At 38.3% G+C, this 20,783-nt stretch overlaps 2 protein-coding genes across 2 annotated transcripts; both read right to left on the bottom strand.

Annotated features, from left to right (window-relative positions):
• On the bottom strand, window positions 1-1,266 carry LOC139142997 (heparan sulfate glucosamine 3-O-sulfotransferase 1-like). The gene has a single exon (XM_070713190.1). It carries the CDS (start codon window positions 1,264-1,266, stop codon window positions 1-3), a length of 1,266 nt encoding a protein of 421 aa, XP_070569291.1.
• Window positions 1,267-7,748: 6,482 nt separating this feature from the next.
• LOC139141419 (D-beta-hydroxybutyrate dehydrogenase, mitochondrial-like) lies at window positions 7,749-11,895 on the bottom strand. The gene is made up of 5 exons (XM_070711045.1): window positions 11,392-11,895; window positions 10,802-10,936; window positions 9,832-9,984; window positions 8,988-9,121; window positions 7,749-8,526 (listed from the first exon to the last, which is right to left on the bottom strand). The coding sequence occupies exons 1-5, from the start codon at window positions 11,786-11,788 to the stop codon at window positions 8,170-8,172; spliced, it is 1,176 nt and encodes a 391-aa protein (XP_070567146.1). The 5' UTR covers window positions 11,789-11,895; the 3' UTR covers window positions 7,749-8,169.
• Between the last annotated feature and the right edge of the window lie 8,888 nt (window positions 11,896-20,783).

Raw genomic sequence — 20,783 nt, 5'->3', positions numbered from 1 at the left:
TTATACCGATCTTTCAGTGAAGGGCGCTTCATTACACCAACGGAATGTTCTGTTTAAGAGAAATTCTAATTCTTGGTCATAAGGTTTAAAGAATTCACGCAATTTTAATAGTACCGTTTCGTTGACCGTTGGATGGTGCCGCCCTTTGGATTTCGGTAGGCATTGTTTTACTGGTAGCCGTAAACAAAAGAATCCCTTCTCAGTATCGAAGAAAAAGTGATCTTCCGTGAAATATGGTGAAAGATTCAGAAAATCCTCGATTTTCTTTACCACCATGTACGGCTGTCTTTTGAGGTCTTCTCCATCTATGACCGTGACAAGAATTTGTCTAAGCGGGAAATACTCAAGCCATCGGCGAATGTGTTTGACATACATACCGACGTCAATAAGAGCCGTGTTGACATTCACGGTACTATCGGGTTTGATTACGCTGTCCTCAAAAGTCCGCTTTAAGTCGTACATGTGCGACAAAGTAGCTATAGCTATATGATCCATGCTTGATGCTTTTAGTACTTTCGAAACATGCACGAAATCCGATATCGCTCGGTTTACAGGGTTACACACAACCATGATAACCTTGACATTGGGCGAAATATCTTCAAATATCCGCCTCGGTACGTCCGCTGACACGAAATACCTTGGCGACTTCTCTGTCGAGATCTGATCTCGTGTTGTGTATGGCATCTTCCTCAGGTACCATTCGATATTTTTGTCATAATTCAGGTCGAAATAGTGCATTTCTTCCCTTTCACTGAACATCAACTGCGGATGATGTTTCGTGAAAAATCTCAGAGCACTCGTACCACATTTCTTAACGCCAACAGTCAGGACGCCAGGTAGTCGCTTTTTGCAGCCGATTTCCTCAAGTTCATCCGATGAACGTGGCACAAGGAGTGTCTTTTGTTGCCTTTTTGGTGTGAGGTAACACGTTTTGTTGGTGTTTGCACCGACTATGGTCTCTCTCTCCGTCACGCCTGAATCGTTACCTGAATTGTTATCTTGATCTGTCAATATTGTCGCATTCGAACTGAACACCTGCTGGTCGTCCCTGTTGGGTAACTCAGTCACGGCACCTTCACCGTGTATTCCATATGGAGGGTTGACTCGAACACTTTCCCCGGGTAACGCTGCCTTTTCGTTATGCAGGCTTACACGTTTAAAGGGAGTCGCACCTTGTGAGGTAGAGATGTACGCGTACACAAAACAAACTGCGAAGGCAATGAAAAGTATTGCCGACGAATAGACGACTCTCGAAGATATGGCCATGGCGACTTAACAGACTTAAGCGGTTTCTTCGCCAGCTTTTCCGTCAGTAAAAGATTATACGATCACAAGAGCTTTCGTGTACCCACGATCACTCCAATAAACGATCAGGAATCTCTGTTGCTGAAACTTTCGAAAGAGGGGATAAGCTGGTACATATATGAATTATGATGTACGTTGCACTGGCGGTAAGTGTTGATGACGTCACACCAGCCGCAGCGTCCTCTCTGAGCGTACTTTACTTGTGGTACAGTGGTGTGGTATAACCCGAATGAGCCATTAACTCTTCAGCTACTCGACACGTCAACATATTTTCGATAAGCCTTTGATGAAGCAGGTGTGTGATCCTTGCGGCTCGTGTGACACAAAATATCCCCAACTCGTGTGAGAAATCTGATCCCAGGTCCTTGGGGTGTGAGATTTTATTGTTCCCCAATCGATTTTTATCGAAATATCGGCATTTCATTACGCTACCTTGTGTAGTAATTTTCATTACACTGCGTGTTCCCTATTTGTCGGTAGACCGTGAATTTTGTTCACTCTGGACTGCAAACTTCTGACGATTTTTTTTATTGTTATCTCTTTTCCTGATTACAGTAAAAGTGACGATTAAACTCACGAGCATAATTTTTGAATAAAGGTTCGCAATATAATAATACGCAAACTGATAGTTTTAAGCTCTGTATATGTACAAATTGGAGATAATATGGTGAGTCGGCGGCGTTTGTATGTATGAATGTCTGTCCTGCCGACTGACTGACTGACTGTCTGTCTTTCTGTCTGTCTGTCTGTCTGTCTGTCTGTATGTATGTATGCATGCATGTATGTATGCATGCATGCATGCATGCATGCATGTATGCATGTATGTATGTATGTATGTATGTATGTATGTATGTATGTATGTATGTATGTATGTATGTATGTATGTATGTATGTATGTATGTATGTATGTATGTATGTATGTATGTATGTATGTATGTATGTATGTATTTAATGTATGTATGTATGTATGTATGTATGTATGTATGTATGTATGTATGTATGTATGTATGTATGTATGTATGTATGTATGTATGTATGTATGTATGTGTGTGTGTGTGTGTAGGTAGGTAGGTAGGTAGGTAGGTAGGTAGGTAGGTAGGTAGGCAGGCAGGCAGGCAGGCACACACACACACATACATACATACATACATACATACATACATACATACATACATACATACATACATACACACACACACACACACACACACACACACACACACACACATACATACATACATACATACATACATACATACATACATACATACATACATACATACATATATACATACATACATACATACATACATACATACATACATACATACATACATACATCATACATACATACATACATACATACATACATACATGTACATACGTATGTCCCCACGAGTGGAGATGAGACTTTTTCAAATGAGCATGTCAGTTTAAATACATATGCAAATGAAGGAAAGAAACGAAAATGCTGCAAATTTTTAGCCAGACTTGGTTGAAACTTGGTATGCAGGTTTTTAGGTGACTTTCGTGGTTCTACGATTGACTTCTGTCAGATTTGTTTACATTTTTGTGAAATTTTCATATTTGTATTTTCGGGCAAGTTTCCCCATTTTTGGTCGGAAAATCTTTTACTCTGAAACCGCTTGTCGAATTGGTCTGGAAGTTACTATGCATGTTCCAAGAGGTAATATCAGTCATATTTATTTATGATATGGTGGTGAGGTTTTTGTGTTTGAATTTTTCAATAATATTCCTTTTTTGTCGATCATTTTCTATGTCTGACACCACTAGTCAGGTTGCTTTTAAATTCGGAATGAGATCCTTAGGAATGATCGATATCCGCATAAATTTGTTCAAATCAAGAAGAAACATGCAATATGTTGTATTTTATGGAAAATTGTTGCTGTTTTTGGTGGAAAAATACTAAATATTTTTTTCCTGGAATAGTCTGATCGCAAAAACTTGAGAACCATTCATATTGGTATTTGGTCTGTAGATGTTCGCTGAACAGTATATGGGAATTTGTTCAAATGAAGCACTCATGACCAAAAATGTGCAAAGGAGCAGAAAAACTGAATAATAATTTTTGAGTCTCAGTTACCCAAGATGTTTTTTTAACGGGTGTAGCATGCTAGCAGGGTACACCTACAAATTCTGAACACCTGTTACCACCACTTATGATTGTATTTGTGGTTCAAGATGGCCCTTTATAACCTGGTAAATAGTTTATTTTTGATATTTTATACTAAAGGACATGGTAATTTATTGCCTCGTATGATTTGGATTATTGAATCTGTTTTGACGTCATATATTGTCTTTAGAATGCGGAATTAGGCTTATGGCCATTCAACGTTATAATAATGTTGTTGACCTTGACCTCGCCAATACTAGTGTCTGTCTGTATTAAAATTGTATTAGTATAGGCATTATTTAAATAGATATTAAACAATAACATATCCTTCAAAACGGTAAGGGACATTGCATCATTTTTTAAACATCGGCTATTGAATATGTTTGGAGTTGTGTGGTTTAATTGTTTGTGGCATGGTCTGATTGTGTATTCGTTAACTGACTATTTTTGTATAGTATAACTGTAATCATGTGTTATGTGTCGGCTATTTGGTGTTAGAAATTAGTTGTATAGTATAACTGTAATCATGTGTTATGTGTCGGCTATTTGGTGTTAGAAATTAGCCATGGCGAGACGAAGACGGGTCGGTTATGTCTGAGACAATGTGATCCTTTGACGCTTTCAATTCGGAACCCTTAGTTCACGTTGATGTTTTAGCTCTTATTGAATGTCGATGTTTCGACGGCAGTTGACAGCTGGAAACTCGAAGGTTGCGACAGTGGCACGTTCAAGTCCCCCTTCCTTGGAAAACGCGATATGCCGGAACGCCGGGTACAACTGACTTGGTCCCCTCGCCCAGGAAGAATTGTTTTATAGTTTCGGATGATGTTCGTGCATCTTGCAGGCAACTTACAAACTAGCGTACGCAATACGGCGTCTAAATAAACATCACGGCTGTGTCATTATCTGACAATTTTGATTATTGTCACTTGTTGATCTCCATAACCTGAAAATGTGGTGACGATTGCGCAACCAAGAAACAGAAAAACACGATGTTATCAGACTTTGCATGCAAAATCGTATCATTTTTACGAAATATATATGCGCCGGCCAGAGGGACTGTGCTTGTTAATAAGATTTTAAACTTGTACGCTAGAAGATTATCCTCTGAATTAACTCCGAATTGCAGTTGTGTAAATAAAGGCTTTTAGCCCAACGCTTACGCTGCCAACTGGACTTTTCAATCTTCATTTTCTTCCAATTTTCACGCCACGTGTTATTTCATTCATTCCACAAATTCATACAATTGTGCAAAAAATCTTTAACTTTATCATGGGCTGAGAATTTCCGCCGGAAAGTAAGCGAACAGGATTTTTAATTGACTTTGTCAAATTGTGCGACTCCAACATTTTTGCGTTTTTCTCCATTCTGTTTTTGGCAATATGTATGTATGTATTGTCCCAAAATACCGATAATGTTGCGAAAACAAAATATATCGTGACAAGCGTGCACAAAAACCGACAAGTTCTTCAGAATCTAACACATCGCTTTCAGGGCTAATTGTGCAAAAACAAAGCAGAGCATCAAAAGTCCGAAACACGTTTTTTTAACACTTTAGCCTGCTGTTGATTACCTTTAACAGCTCACCCATTGCCATTACTCCCTAGCACTCATACTTTTTCGAGTGAAAAAACTCAAAAACACATTTTTGAGCAAAACAAACACACGCACACAGGTGTTGAAATATTCTCACAATTTTCGTAATCTTCAAATGTCGAGCTACCAAAATATATACTACATGTCGAATGTATAGACTCATTTTAAAGGTGAAAATTCAGCTTAAAGATTAAAGCTGCAAGCAGCACTGCCTACCTCCATGCTGGACTCAATCGAAGGACTTAAACAGCGACAATGACACTACTTCATGGGCGCCGGAGGGCTAGCGCCTGTCGTTAGCATTGTGAGGTGTTTGGCTGAATTTGTCTTATAGCCGGCCTACGTTGTAATAAAATTGTAATTCAAACACTCGTGCCTGTCTGTATTCTTATGGTAATGGTAGAGATATGGAGGTAGAAAATGTCCATGGTGTAGGCACTCCCACCGCTGCGCCCATTTTCAACAAACACTTCTGGTACTACTCAATGAATGATTTACAGGGGAGAGATAAATGTATTCATTATAGAAAACTTGGGAAAATCAGACAGCGAAAAATTCCTTTTTTTTCACTTTTTTACATGGAGTATGCTTTTTCTTTGCACTGGACGCTCAAATTTTCATACGCATTTACAAAGATCCATCGCATCACAGTACAGTACAGTACAGTACATTCTGGTCAACTTCACGGCTATCGGTTGATGCATCTCCTCTTTTTCATACTACGTATTTGGAAAGTTCTGTAAGCTTGAAAGCATACATGTCATTTATCGGTGGTGCCTCTATAGCTGTGTTCGTTATGTCACGTGGCACGCTCTGAAACTCTTTTACGCCAATCACTGATCTGAAAATTTAACACTCGAAAATAACCTTTCCGTCTCTGCTGGTTCGCACAGATTTTGTCTCCGTTATAACTGCAAATTAAATGAGCAAAGGAAATGAAACTGATGAGCTTGTTCACCTGATTCGTTTTCCTTGAAAGGTCAAAGATTTTCAGGTTTTTTTCGCAAAAAATAAGCAAAAGACCTCGGTTTTCGGAAAACGGGAACTCTTTTCGTTGTTTTATAAGAAGAAATTCATTTTATGAGAGAGACGATGTCAGCGAGATGAAGTTCCGTTTTGCAAATGAAGCCATCAACCTTAAGTACTACCGAGGTGTTCGTCTTGAATTGCACAAGTGTTACGGTTTCTGGTGAGGAGTGGACAACGGATCCCGGACGGATTCTGTTCATAATAAAACAGGTTGGAGCAATTGCTCAGCAAAAACCATCGGCGGAGGTAAAGAGAGTTATGGCGTGACAGGGAAAGAGAAACTCTACAATAACATTAATTTTATCATAATAGTGTCATCTTCCATGTTAGATATACTGTAAGACGAGGCATTTCATGCCAATACGATCAATTACTCCGTTCAGTAAATCATGTGAATAGTGTCGTATCAGCATTTCATGGTATTACTAGAAAACCCGTTATCATCAGTCAATTTATTTCAAGACTGTCAATAACATCTTTTCAGTATACAATGTCACTTCAAAAATCGTCAAAAGAAATTGTTTCCCCTTAATACTGTTAAGGTAATATGCACCTCGAAAGTAAAGACTTAAACTTTTGCTCTAACTTTCCTCAAGGAATCTTTCAATCATTCTCTTTCAAAATCAAGAATAAAAATAGGGGGTCACCGTGCAAATTTTGGTACTAGAGAAACAAATAACCCAAGATTTACTGATATTAGAAATTCAAAATGGCCGCCATCCCTGTGTTAACTCTATGGCGAAAAATGAAAATTTTCGAATTTCAAAAAAATAAGCCGGTGAAAAGTTTTCTTTCACCAAGAGCTTTAAAATGAACCCCCACATGTAGTATATCAGAAGAGAACTGTAAAAGTTTGAGAGTCCGAATGTCTGTCCCCGAGGTGCGTTCTACCTTAAGGGGACAAAGTCATTCTTTTTTGTTGGTTTTTTTTCATGAATGTTACCATGATGAAAAGTTGTGCTGACTTGTAGAAATGCGCTGCTACTCTGCCTGCAGCCAGACAGACATTCAGAGACATATTTTACGGTCTTTAAGAAAAATAAATCAAGTTCAGTTTACACAACTTCACTGTGCACTTCTGAAGATACACATTATGTAAAGTTTGGACCTCGTGCAAGATTTTGTTATGAGAGATAAAGATAGTGCGAAATTCTCAAATGAAGCAATCTACATTCCATTGAAAAACCTATTAGACATATTTGGAAAAACACCCCGCTTGAACTGAAGGTAAATACTATGATTATTTGCGAGAGGGTCCTCCAGTCAAACAGCCAAAGGGAGGGTCGTTGCTAACCTTCAACCAAGGTGGAGCAGTAACCAAGAGTGTTGATTCATCCTTCAAGGCCCAAAGCGAGGGAACGTCGCAGAATTTCAAAGGAATGAGATCGGGATTGATATGAAGGCCAAGACCTTGATTGCGGCGCTTTTTATGCAGAGAAGGATAGCAGTTTTCCTTTGAGTTGTGAATATTGGTCATGTTTATTTATCACTGGACAGCAATTGGGAAAGGGAAAATATCATCTTGTCTAGAGTTGACTTACTAACTAACAAACTAATTATATATATATATATATATATATATATATATATATATATATATATATATATATATATATATATATATATATAATTAGTTTGTTAGTTATATATATACATTTATATATACATGCATGAGTATGTGTGTGTGTATGTATGTATGTATGTATGTATGTATGTATGTATGTATGTATGTATGTATGTATGTATGTATGTATGTATGTATGTATGTATGTATGTATGTATGTATGTATGTATGTATGTATGTATGTATGTATGTGCGTATATGTGTATGTATGTATGTGTATGTTTGTACCTTACTTGTAACTCTGTGTATACTGTCCTGAGTCTATTGTAAGTTAACTAGCTTAAAGATATATTCAGAATCCTACATAACTTTTCTTTTTTAACGCTTGAATCGCCAAACTAAGGAGTCTACCGCAACATTTGTGAAGAACTGAAGTCTGCACGACAAAAATGATCAAAGTTGAAGACATGCAATTTACTTTTGGTCGCTTCGTCACTGTATTGCTATGTTATTGCGGGTCCGAGAAAAAATGTTTCGCTGTCTAACGATCTAAGGCAAGTGGTATTGTCCCAGACGAGTACTGCTTCCCGATAAGTTTGTCAAGTAACCCAGATGGCATTGTACTGTACAGGTAAGTTTTAATCATTGGTCCAATTCCGCCAATGTAGTATCTCTGTCTTGGAACCCTAGACAACAGGCCATCAAAGGCAGCAGTCACTATCTCCCGCAGGTCTGAGTCGCCGGACTCCCTCTCTCTTTCCCAGGATGAGGTGCGATTGTCGTAGTATGTTCTTCCATAATGTCGCATGGACTTCTCATCAAGGCTATCCCACAAATCACCGCCTTTGATGACATCATGGATACCGTTGAAGTTCTTGTTTATTTCAAGGGCACATACCTGATGGAATGCAAACCGTTATGATCCGGAATACGTTGTACGTGTACTCTCTCTCTCTCTCTCTCTCTCTCTCTCTCTCTCTCTCTCTCTCTCTCTCTCTCTCTCTCTCTCTCTCTCTCTTATATCAATGGATACTTGAAACATCAACAAAAATCATTACGGCGCTTTCGAAAATAATTACTTCAAGTACAAAGTAAGCCATTACATAAAGTAATTCATGTTATATACATACATATATATATATATATATATATATATATATATATATATATATATATGTGTATATATATATGATAGCTAAGATCGTTTACATCAGACCTAAAACTCAATAATTTCGATACAAAAAACAATGATCATTATTTTCACATTGAGTTTACTTCAGTGATTCATTATTTCATAATTACTATCTTCGAATGAAATACCCAATGCGGTCAATTCAATAGCAATGACGCACGAATTACCTTAACTCCCCACTGGTGCATTTCGTAACGCAGAGCATCTGAGAAACTCTCGGCTGCGTACTTGGTCATGCCATACGCTGCACATCCGGGTACTGTGAAACGACCGTGCCTATCATGCATGTTCACGATACGGCCTGTGGATGAAACGACATGACGTCATCGCTTATTTTCATAGGGACTGAGTGATGAAAGATTACGGGATAGTGTAATATCCTGTTTAAGATTCTGCCGTAAAACGGTACAAAAGACTGTGAAAGCCACGTGCCTACATGAATGGTCTAAGGCTAGGAGGCGAATTATATATTTCTTGTCAGCACGGATTCCCTTTTTGTCACTTTGTGCGATACATGCTTACTTACAATTACCTTCTCTATCAATCTACTTGCGTCTTTCTATGTTTACCGAGCAATACATTTGCATTTTTGCACGTAATTTACACCCGGACGAATGTTTACTTCACAAAGATCCAAATTAAATCAAGTTAAAGATCCATTAGCTGTAACTTTGGTCATTTTTAAAATTTTGTTTGTTTTGTGTATCATCTGCAGTTTCTAGTTTGCATCCCTAAACCATTGGGAAATTCCTAATATTTAGCTCATAAATATACCCTATGGGAGTATAATCTGCATTGTTATTGTTTAAAGTTTGTATTCAGGTCCGGAATAGAATACATTTATTAACAGTAACAATAGCCATTTCACATATACAAGCCGTGTTGGCAAGCAGGACACCGGACATTGGTCATGATGATCGGATTATAGTAAAATTCTGTAGTTGATACATTGAAACAAAGTAGTGTAAAATTAATCAAAAGTTACAGCTAATGTCCCTTCAAATATCATACCTTGATTTTTCCTTATCAACGGCAAACACGCTTTCGTTATTCGCACCATGCCGTATATGTTGACTTCGGCCAATTGTTTGAAGATGTCAACAGGTGTCCACTCGACTTCACCTCGGACAGTGACACTGGCATTGTTGAAAATTCCCCACAAATCTGAACAAGAATATCAAACGAAACAGTAATAATAACAATAATAATAATAAAGGATATTTATTGTGCGCCTAATCTCGCAGAGCTCTAGGCGCATGGCTACAAAAGAACTCTCATCAGGTGTGAGATTTAAAAAGGTGTGTTTTAAGAGTAGAACGAAATGATGCTAAAGATTGAGTATGACGGAGATTTGCAGGTAAACTATTCCAAGTCGTAGGACCAGTATAGGAAAATGATCTTTCGCCGAAGCTTTTCGTGACAGCACGAGGTACTTTGAGTACACGAGTATCAAAGGAAGAACGCAATGTCTTGAGGGACAGTACTGTTGAAGAAGGTCTGTAAGGTATTGCGGCCCAGATCCAATAAATGAATTGAAACAGATTACTGAAACAAACAAATCAAAACAACAGAACAGTAGGCGTATAGTAAATTACTTATAACTAAACCTCTCTAAAGAGAACAGAATCATGGCCGTGTTCCAAAACTGCCGACTGCAAAAGTAACTTTATTTGGAACGTGACATCAATTAGGACACATGCGGTCATGAGGCCATGTTTGAACCTAAGGCGGAATAATTTTCATTAGTAATGTCCGCTAGACTGTTAATGTTGCTTTTGGGCTAACTGATGACTAAAAGTTTAACTCAGGCTTACGGCTTTTTGATAATCTTTTAATGATGCAATGATGGAATTGTTTTAGTAGGCCTAAAACCCCATATGTTCTTGTGAATTTGAAACATACCTTAATATTTTAAAAATGTTACGGACCATATTCAATATTCTGTCTTTATGTACAGCCGACATTAATATTAATTGCTTACCATGGTTACGCCTTATTAAGTGTTGCTCCATTATTTTTGTCGCCTGGGTAACCGATTCATCGGAAGTGACATCAAGAGGCAAGATGACAATGCGGTTCGAGCATTCTTTCAACAACCTTTTTGGCAATTCCCCATCTGAGAGAGAGAGAGAGAGAGAGAGAGAGAGAGAGAGAGAGAGAGAGAGAGAGAGAGAGGAGAGAGAGAGGAGAGAGAGAGAGAGAGAGAGAGAGAGAGAGAGAGAGAGAGAGAGAGAGAGACAGACAGACAGACAGACAGACAGACAGACAGGGAATGGGAGGGAGGGCAGTAAAATCAACTTCACAGTTCAATTAAAATAATACAATATATATGTCTGGATACATAGACATAGACATATACAGACATGTAAGTACATACATACATACATACATACATACATACATACATACATACATACATACATACATACATACATACATACATACATACATACATACGAATATCATGTATCGCAGGGGTGAAACTCGCTATTTTGAAAAAATACCAAAAGCTTATTAAAGTGAAGAGTCCGACGCTCCTTTATAAAGACGTCAACACAACTCAATAGTTACCTGGGTTTTTCGTGCCGGCAAAAATGGTACATATCCAGTCAAGTCGTTTCACCATGTAGTACCCGAGCATCGTGTCGCAGCTCGTGACCAGCATCGCTTTCTTGATGGGGGTGAGCGGTCCGTAGCCACCCCATGTCCAGCGAGGGAAATACTTGTGCAGCAAGGTGTACATACACAGCCATCCGGCTGCACCGCTAACGTAAACCGACCAACCGTTTGTCTGTCCCGTCAGCCATTGACCGTATAACGCTGCTACGGCTATCGCTGATCCCAAAAGCAGGAGATAGATACCAACACATTCGTTGAATTTAGCACTGAATCGTGATTCCTGTTGCTTTCGAATCCGTTCCTGTTTCTGTACCTCCTGCACCCGCGCTGGGTCATTCAATATATCCATATTTCATCCACAACACTCGTTACCTGTTCTTGGGACTGAACACTAGCTGCAAAGTAAATTGCTTCCATCAATGCACGCCCCGGGACAAAGTCGTGTCCCAGTTCAAGGGTCGCACGGTCAGAAAAGTTTGTTGACATGAAGAGTTAATGCGATTGTGAATTTATCAGACATAAATGTTGATGGAAAGGGATGCGAGGGAGATATATATCTAAAGATGATTACTAGTTTAAGAGTTTCGGTAAAGTATCATACACACTACTAAACCGTTTTAATTTGCACATCTGAGTTACAAAGTTTGTGCAGAACTGGTATTACAGTGGTTTTGCCATGTGGTCGTTTTGGTTGAACTCACGGTCAGTGGACTATGCGCCCCCTAAGCTATTATCGAGCCGTCATTATTTACGGCCTGGGGGGGGGTCGGAGGAATTGCTTTCGAAACTCCAAAATTTCGAGTAAACCCCCCCCCCTGCCAACCATGACGTGTTTGAGTAACCCCCCTCTCTGCTACAGAAAATTTGAGTGACCCCCCCTCCCCCCCAAAAAAAATTGGGAAAGTTAAATATCTATACAGTAAAATGGATTGCTGCTGCGACAGGCCCTGTACAGACCCTGATTAAACCCTGTGGTATAGGTCTTTGTCGGAAGGAGGTTCCAATTGCTGTGGCAGGGGCTGATGTACAGGTCTGTATCCAGTGCTCTGGTGACATGCAGTTATTCTGTAGGATTTTTTTTCAAGAGGGGGAAGATGTGGTGCGAAAGCACCACAAGAGACCGCATAAGCGGTCGCGGGGGGATGCCATTGGAGCTTTTGAAAAATAGAGATTAAAATGGTGTTATTTGGTGGCACTTGGGGAGTATTTTTTCGTATAAAAAACTCAAAGGAAAATAAATCTGAGACAGTATTCCAAAACTTATATTTCAGTTCACTGATTTCAACTATATTTTTTGAAACCGAAAAAACAGCGACAGACATACATTTATTCACATTTATTTATTCACATTTATTATTTATTATTATTTTCCTGCAATAAAAGATGGGTTTGTTGTCAAGGCATTCAACTGGTTTTAAACTTTATAGCATCAGAATAAGCTTGCTTTACACATTTTCCCCTATCGGTAATCTATACAATGTAGAATATAGAAAGCAGACGTTTCTCATTAATGATCAGGCAAGTATATCAATCTTTAATCAGGAAATACTGAAAAATGTACTCAGTACTAGCCTCTAACATAAGGCTTGCCACGTCGAATAGCTGATCATTCTCGTCTGAAGATCACAATAACGTGAAACACATAGTGTAATGAGATTTTAGTTTCTACTTGAAACCACCTGTATTATGATATATATATTATATATATATATATATATATATATATATATATATATATATATATATATGTGTGTGTGTGTGTGTGTGTGTGTGTGTGTGTGTGTGTGTGTGTGTGTGTGTGTGTGTGTGTGTGTGTGTGTACACAAATACCGGGTATGAATATACATATCTTTACTATTATTGTTGTATTAATTCGTAACTCCACTAAATGCTTCAATACATGTCAACAAAATTGAGTAGCCCCCCTTTCTTGTTCTCCACTTTTGAGCAACCCCCCTTGTAGCTTTCGATTTTTTGAGTGACCCCCCTCAGATTCCTCCGACCCCCCAGGCCATAAATAATGACGGCTCCCTTATCACAAATAACCTCATAACAGGATAGACAGAAGTTGATGAAAGGGTACACTTATGTCTTCAAAGAACTCTCTGGCTCTAACCAGTGGTAGCAGGTGATAAAATAACGTGAATAGTTCAGCATCATTTTGACACTGATTGTCTAAGCACAGGCATAAAGGAAGCTCGAACAAAATGGTCGATTGTGTACGTAGTTCACCGGCAAGGAGTTTTTATCCTTGTCTGTGCATGGTGATAACAACTATATGTAGACTTGAAAGACAGCCGACTCCTTCTTGTCTCTTGTTCAACTCACTCATTCACTCACTCTCTCATTCATCCATTCTTACAAATATTGTGTAATTTTATGCAGGGCTTGGTCGATTGAGAACATTGATCAGTATTCACGTGATCACTTGTCAACATTCAGATTTTCCCGCTATCCTGGCAGCCTATGGTCCTTCGTTATACCACAGAAGACAAAGACAAATATTTTTAATATGTACAGCACTTTATCGATAAGACTATATTATGATGATGTAAACGTATTTTGGAAAAACGAAAATCGTTCTGTAAAATAATAAATGAAGGCATAAACAAGAATAATGCTCGTCTATCAAGTCTTTTAAAACAGATAAGAGTGAATGGATAAAAAAAGCTTGAAAAGCAAACATATAAAGTTAAGTGTGCTTGGGGAGCGTTCAGTTATTATGGCCGGGGGTGGGCCGGCAAAATCCAGGGGGGGGGGTCACCTCAAATTTGAAAACTGCAAAGGGGGGGGGTCATGTATTTTTCAAACAGCTCAGAAGGGGGGGGGGGGGTCACTTAATTTTCATAAGTAATTTTCATAAGTATCCGTCCCGTCAAAAAGCAGTTTCAGTGTTCAGAAATATTCTGGGAGATAAAAATGATTCGTTGCATGATTTCATTCTCTGAAGTTATTCACCTGTAAATCTGAACAAAAGTATGATTATCTGTCACATGAACATCTTGACTTGACAACTCTGAGGCTTGTCTTATTGTAAATCAAGCTCACTGCACTGAGGGCAATGAACAATTCCTACTACTTACATATTAGAGATATAGCAAGTTTTGTCAGGGAAATTATTTAACAGTTACCTGTACTGAGACTACTAGTACCATGAAAAGTTAAATAATACTTTTAGGTGAAATTCCAATATCATAATTGTTGTTCACATCTGAACTTTTAAATACCCTATTTGAATCAAGTACATTTGTATCAATTATCAAACACCTATAAAAGCACAAATTAATTTAGTTTAGCATTGTAAAAAAAAATTCTTAGTTTCTCATAGACTAAAGTGTATAGTGAATCAGCATTTCGGTGAAATTCCAAAATCTAATTTCTTGCACACATATCAACCTTTAACCATCCTAGGCTAACTAAGTACTTTAAAATGAATTATCAAATGTCTATAAATACACAGATTTTGATAGTTTTGTATTGGAAAAAAATTATTCATATTTTCCTCATAGACTCCCATGAACAGTGAATCGACATTTTGGTATAATTCCGAAATCCAATTTCTGACGAACACATCCATTTGTTACCACCCTAATCTAATCAAGTACATTAATATCAATAATCGAGAGTACATAAATACATGGGTTTACCTATTTTTGTATTGGAAAAAAATATTCATACTTTCCTCATAGACTCCCATGTATAGTGGATGAACATTTTCAGTGAAATTCCACAATCAGATTTCTTGTACACATAATATGCACCTTTAACCATCATATTCTAATCAAGTACAATTATGTTAATTATTGAACGTCTGTATATGCACAAGTATACCAAGTTTTTCATTGGAAAAAAAATTATTCACAATTTTATCATTGACTCCAATGTATAGTGGATGAACATTTTTGGTGAAATTCTAATGTCAAACTTTTTGTCCACATGCCAGTTGTAACAACCCTATTTCATTTAAGTACATTTATGTAAATTATCAAATATCTATAAATGCATAGATATAGTTTTGCATTGAGAAAGTATTACATAGATTCCTCATACATGTATGAGAAAATATATGTATACCATGTATAGTGAATCAACATTATCAACAGCTGATTTTTAATTAAATCCAAATATCAAAATATGTACACACACGCTTGCGCAAAAATATTGCGATCCACCAGTAATTTCTGTCCAACCCCTTTGAGGGGTAATTTCAAATTATAGCAAGTCAGAATGGGAAATCTGAGCATTAACACCTTTTGAGTTTGTAAGGAAGGTCATTTGAAAAATCTAAGCTCTTTTTTGGGGGATTCTATCGCTCCATACCCCTGAGGTGTTTGTGTGTGCAGCTAAATTTACTCAAGCAATGGGGGGGGGGGGGGGGGGGTCATGAAATTTTTGTCATCTTGAAAGGGGGGTCATCAATTTTTTGGTACAATGGGTAGGGGGATTCACTTATTTTGACTGATGCGCAGGAAGAATTTGCCGGCCCACCCCCGGCCATAATAACTGAACGTGTGCTTATGCCACTGTGATCTTTAACATGGCAAATTCACCAGATAGTTCCCCGCTTGATGAAGGTTTGAGTTCGGGGGCAGTGTACATATCTTAGAGTATCGTGGTCGGTTTTAATTTGGTTTGCAGTGTGCCTATCTATAAAATCTTCCACACTGAACAGTTACTGTCAGAGTTATATCGTTAGTTAGGAATTCTTATGATGACAGAGTTAAGTATAACTCATCGTATCGGAAACACGCTTTACTGCACACACACGCGCGAGCAAAATCGAAGAACTAGAAGTGAACCATTCTTAACCAAACGCTAGAAAAAAGCTTTTGGTCAAATTCATCAACTTAAGATGTGTAACAATCAGCGTTCCTTTAGTTTCAGTCGATGTTGATGAAACTTTAAAGACAAAACAAAACAAAATAAGGAAACGGCACTATAAAATTATTGAACAAATACAATAAAATATAACTTGTTCGATCTCATTTAATTCAAAGATATCCTACTGACAACATTAATTCAGTAGTACCATTTTCAAATCCACAGCAGTGAAAAAATTTAACCTTGAATCAGCATAGCATTATAAGAAACCTTTCACATGTTTCAGCGTTTCAGCACGGTCGGCTACAAGGTTCCAACTTTGTTCTTGTGCGTTAAACTTGAATAATAAATCATTCAAAGAAAGTAGAAACTCTTCGATCTCGCATGAGCTGAGTTGCAACGAGGTGGTGGCTGTTAAGGGGCAGAGACGAATATCTTCATATGGCTGGGAACACAGAACAGAATTCTGTTCGATGGACAAAATGTCACTTAGTGATATAGCCACGACCCACAATCAAAAGCGTTCAAACACGTTAACTCCCTTTTGATGAAAGGATAGGCCTACTCGGCACTTAGAGAAGTTCGCAATAGTGCCAGGTGTTGCACGCAGTTACTTCTTTTTGTACTGAAGACCAATTCACACGCCTAGATCGAAGACGATTGACATCTTTATTCACAGGTGATCCGAAATGGCAGTGGAAATAACTGGAAGTGGAGCAAGGTGAAAAGGCGCGACAAAGGACATTTAATAGACTCAAATACCTACCTATCAATATGCAACATCCTATACCTACCTGAAGGTATCCTTTACCTATCCTATCCTATGTGTCAAAATCTTACAAGGAACAGGATCACGAACTTTCTGAGTCACTACGAGTACGAATCGTAAGGTGTGGTGTGTGCATCTCTTCGCCGTCGTGTATTTTCAGAAGTGTAGTCGGATTTTTGTGGCTCATTTAAGGCTATACTCGATATAATTCAGTACATCGGTATTAAAACTTGTCAACAAGAAACTTGTCATATAGTGGTTAATTGATAAAAGTCGTGATGCAGTCGATCAAGCCGCACTCTTCTTCCGCTGTGCAGACGACATGAAATTGAAAGCACCGGGCGTAACGCGTAAGTGTTCCTGTCGCGATGTCGGTCTCAACGCAAACATATTTCAACGGTTACACGTTCGTGTTTATTTTATCCAAAGCCCGCTTACTGGTCTATATTTTTACTTAAATGTGGATCATAACTTTCAAACGGGTCATTTGCCAAGACTCGGCAGCAAAATCGCCTCCCTAAACTGAGCAAAAAATAACCCTTTAGGTCAAATGCTGGGTCAAGGGACCCAAAAGCTACAGTAGAAACGAGGATGATAGGCCTAATAAGCTTATCCGTAAAGTTCGGCCCAAGGTTTACTGCCCGAGCTTGGAACAAGATTTGGAAGTTTAAGCTTTTATAAAGGTTAGTTGCCTAAGGTTCAACAAAGGTTTGCAAGAATAAGCTTCAACGAATCTTGGGCGAACCAGTCTTAAATTAAGGTCGGCACGCAAACCATTGTACTGAGCTTCGGCGCCAAGCTTCATATAAGCTTTGACTAAGCTTGGACTAACTCCATGGACTAAGGTATTGCACAATCGCGTGTGATAGCTAAGTTGATAAGTAAAAGAAAGGGACCAAATGATTTTCCCATTGTCATATTTCAAATTGCTTCAGGGGTGCTTAAAAAGCTTGTAGGGTATTTTTTGTTAAGTCAATACTATTTAATGCGAATATTTTAAATTCTTTTATTAATTCTGATTGTTACTCTTTGAAGCCTTTAGGCCTATCCGTCTTTATTTGAGGGTTAGCTTAGTTTTGAAATGAATCTGTGATAACCAATAGCCACCATATCCATCGACATGTAAAATCATGCCTATATTAGGGGAGTGATATAGTAAACGTCAAATACACTGAGGAAAGATCTGAAAACATAAAAATAAAAAAAACTTTGAAAAGAGGAAAAAAAAAACAAAGTGCTCCCAATGAGCTAAAATTACACTATTCTTGAGTCGAGTAATATGTTGGCAGCAAGGGCGCCCTCTATAGGTAATCTGACCACATTTTTTTCGAACTTGGGGAAAGGGTAGTTTTTCGAAATTTATCGGTACTGTGTTTTGATATTGTGCCGTGATTTTCAAAACTATCTTATGTTCAGAAATTTCACATTAGGCTATAAGTTTATGTCATTTGATCGTGAGTGAGTGCCTACTCTACCTTTAATTTTAGAATTTTAAGAACGAACTGTTGCAGAATCTCGCCTGATGAAAGAAAAGAAAAGATATCGTGAATCAATGACAGTTGCGACTAAAAATCACAGAAAGTGTCCGTTCAAGTACATGTATATCGACCCGAGATATGTTGTATCGACCCAAAGCACAAAAGCAATGAACGATTCATGCTTAGCAACAGCATTGTTTACCAGACATCCTTCTTCTATAACTCTGTATGTGTGCTGATATTAATTTGGTTTAGTGACTATAAATATCCTTTTAAGCCCCTGAATTTTGTTAAAATAGAAAAATACCTTCAAAGATGATACAAAATAGAGAATTATTAAACAAATTGGTGAAACGCTCTCTTTATGTAGTGATACATCTGTGTACGAGGTTAGATGACCTCAAAGGAAGTCCCTGTGTGTTTGTGTGATAAATATTTCCTCCAGACCAACACTGTAAACTGAGAAATACAAACTCAGTAGCCGTGAAGTAGCGTGTAGTTGCGGCTCGCGTAATCCCCAAGCTTTCGATCCACAGATGCCGCGGTAGTGTTGAACTTGTTCGGACATAGGTACCTTTGGTAGCAAATTCATACTTTTCAGCGAGACCATCACAACGTGGCCTACAACAAACGAGGTGTTGAATGTTTGCAGTTCCCTGCGGCGCGACGGGGCCGGCCCGGGGGTCGAGGTTGCATTTCGGCTTCTGTAAGTTCTGTCAAACTTCATTTGATTTGGTCGTTGTCATCCTTGCATTCATTGTCTGGCGGAACAAAGCTGAACGATCCATCGTCCCTTCGACTAGGGTAAGTTGATTGTCAAATATGGTTAATCTTTCATGAATTGACGTTGCGTTGAACAAATAGTTTATTCAGCGGCTCATGCCAGATTCCCATTACCGCGAGAACAGTGGCCCATTCATTGGCTTCAATACTTGTCTCAAGTCAAGTACACAGTTTGATTGCTGTCAGCAGTTATATGCAAATGCCTCAATTAACTTACAGACTGAAAAAATCTGACATCAAGCAGGTTTTGCCATTTGACGATGAAATAGAACAACAGAGTTCATAACCAATGTGGTATATTACGTCTAGGTTGTCGAGGTATGCCGATTCTTTAAAACTTTTTCACTCACCACAGCTCCTGTCTGAGGAACTCAGGCTATATGCATGTAGACTAGACTTTGATCACTGGCATCATGTTTAATCTTCGTCGAGGGGGTGATAACCGTTCTCTGCATTAATATTTTTGTCAGTTAATTTCACGCCAAGAAAGTGAACGTCGATTTTACCCAGCTTTGTGATGTTAAACTCATGCCCAGCGATGAAACTTTGTTGTGTACGTCAATTTTTACGAGCTCACCCTCACCCGTAAACAAAGATTTTTTTGTGTAGTCCCCGGTATTACATTTTTACGGGCGAAGAAACCCTTGACGTACAGTTTATGTGCTTGGCCTCATAACCCTAGCTATAGAGTGACATTTGTAACTACTTTGAGCCACAAAAATATGAACAAATACTACTGCTTATGAATTTAATTTTGTTTCCACTCCTGTAGCGTATGTGAAGTTTTCGGTTTCTTTAAAGAACGTCACAGTCTGCTGGACAATAAATACTACGAAAAACAAACCTCCTTCACTTAGTTAATATGGTAAAAAAAGCTACCCTAGTTTGAATATGAACCTTTTAAAATCTTTAAAACTTTTGAAAAGTCGTAAATTTATGTGACGTCGCTTGCTTGTATTTATTATGAGTTAGGACAGTTATTTATGAAGATTGTGTCTCATTAACTCTCTGCCTAAATAGCAACACTGCACATGATAATATGTTAGACACTGAGAGTTCGAGTTTTCCCATGCATTTGTATTTTGCTGGCCATACTCTTGTTCATCGAAACCTGTTGTTGCAAACAGTATTCCATGCCAGGTGTTCTGTGTACCCAATATGTATTATCATGTCGTTTACTGGTATAGGGATGTGTTAATCTGATTTCTCTAATCTGTTCCAGCTGCAATCATGCTTTTCATATATCCAGTGAGTTCCAATCACTGCAGTGCATGCAAATCAAAATGCCAGCAGGTGTCTATTAAACCAACATACATCTACAGAATCTGGGACTGTGATACAACATACATGCAGCCCTGTGTATGATGCTGTGTCTTGTACAGCCTCCCACCACGAGGCTGTGCAACGCTGGGAACACATAGCATTGTACGCAGGGCTACATACAACATTACTGAGAGATCCACCATCACTTGGGATGGAGCTAGTAAAAATAG

This window comes from Ptychodera flava, chromosome 10 (genome assembly GCF_041260155.1).
Source record: "Ptychodera flava strain L36383 chromosome 10, AS_Pfla_20210202, whole genome shotgun sequence".
In the NCBI taxonomy this organism is placed as follows: Eukaryota; Metazoa; Hemichordata; class Enteropneusta; family Ptychoderidae; genus Ptychodera; species Ptychodera flava.
Note: the sequence above shows the minus strand (reverse complement) of the source record. Positions and strands in the feature narration are given on the sequence as shown.

Excerpts from the sequence above, each read along its gene's own strand:
- LOC139142997 (XM_070713190.1), bottom strand. The coding sequence starts at position 1,266 with ATGGCCATATCTTCGAGAGTCGTCTATTCGTCGGCAATACTTTTCATT.
- LOC139141419 (XM_070711045.1), bottom strand. The coding sequence starts at position 11,788 with ATGGATATATTGAATGACCCAGCGCGGGTGCAGGAGGTACAGAAACAG. Across the intron at positions 9,122-9,831 it reads GTTGATAAGGAAAAATCAAG|GCCGTATCGTGAACATGCAT; the intron begins GTATGATATTTG and ends TTTCATCCACAG. Across the intron at positions 8,527-8,987 it reads TGCACCAGTGGGGAGTTAAG|GTATGTGCCCTTGAAATAAA; the intron begins GTAATTCGTGCG and ends GCATTCCATCAG.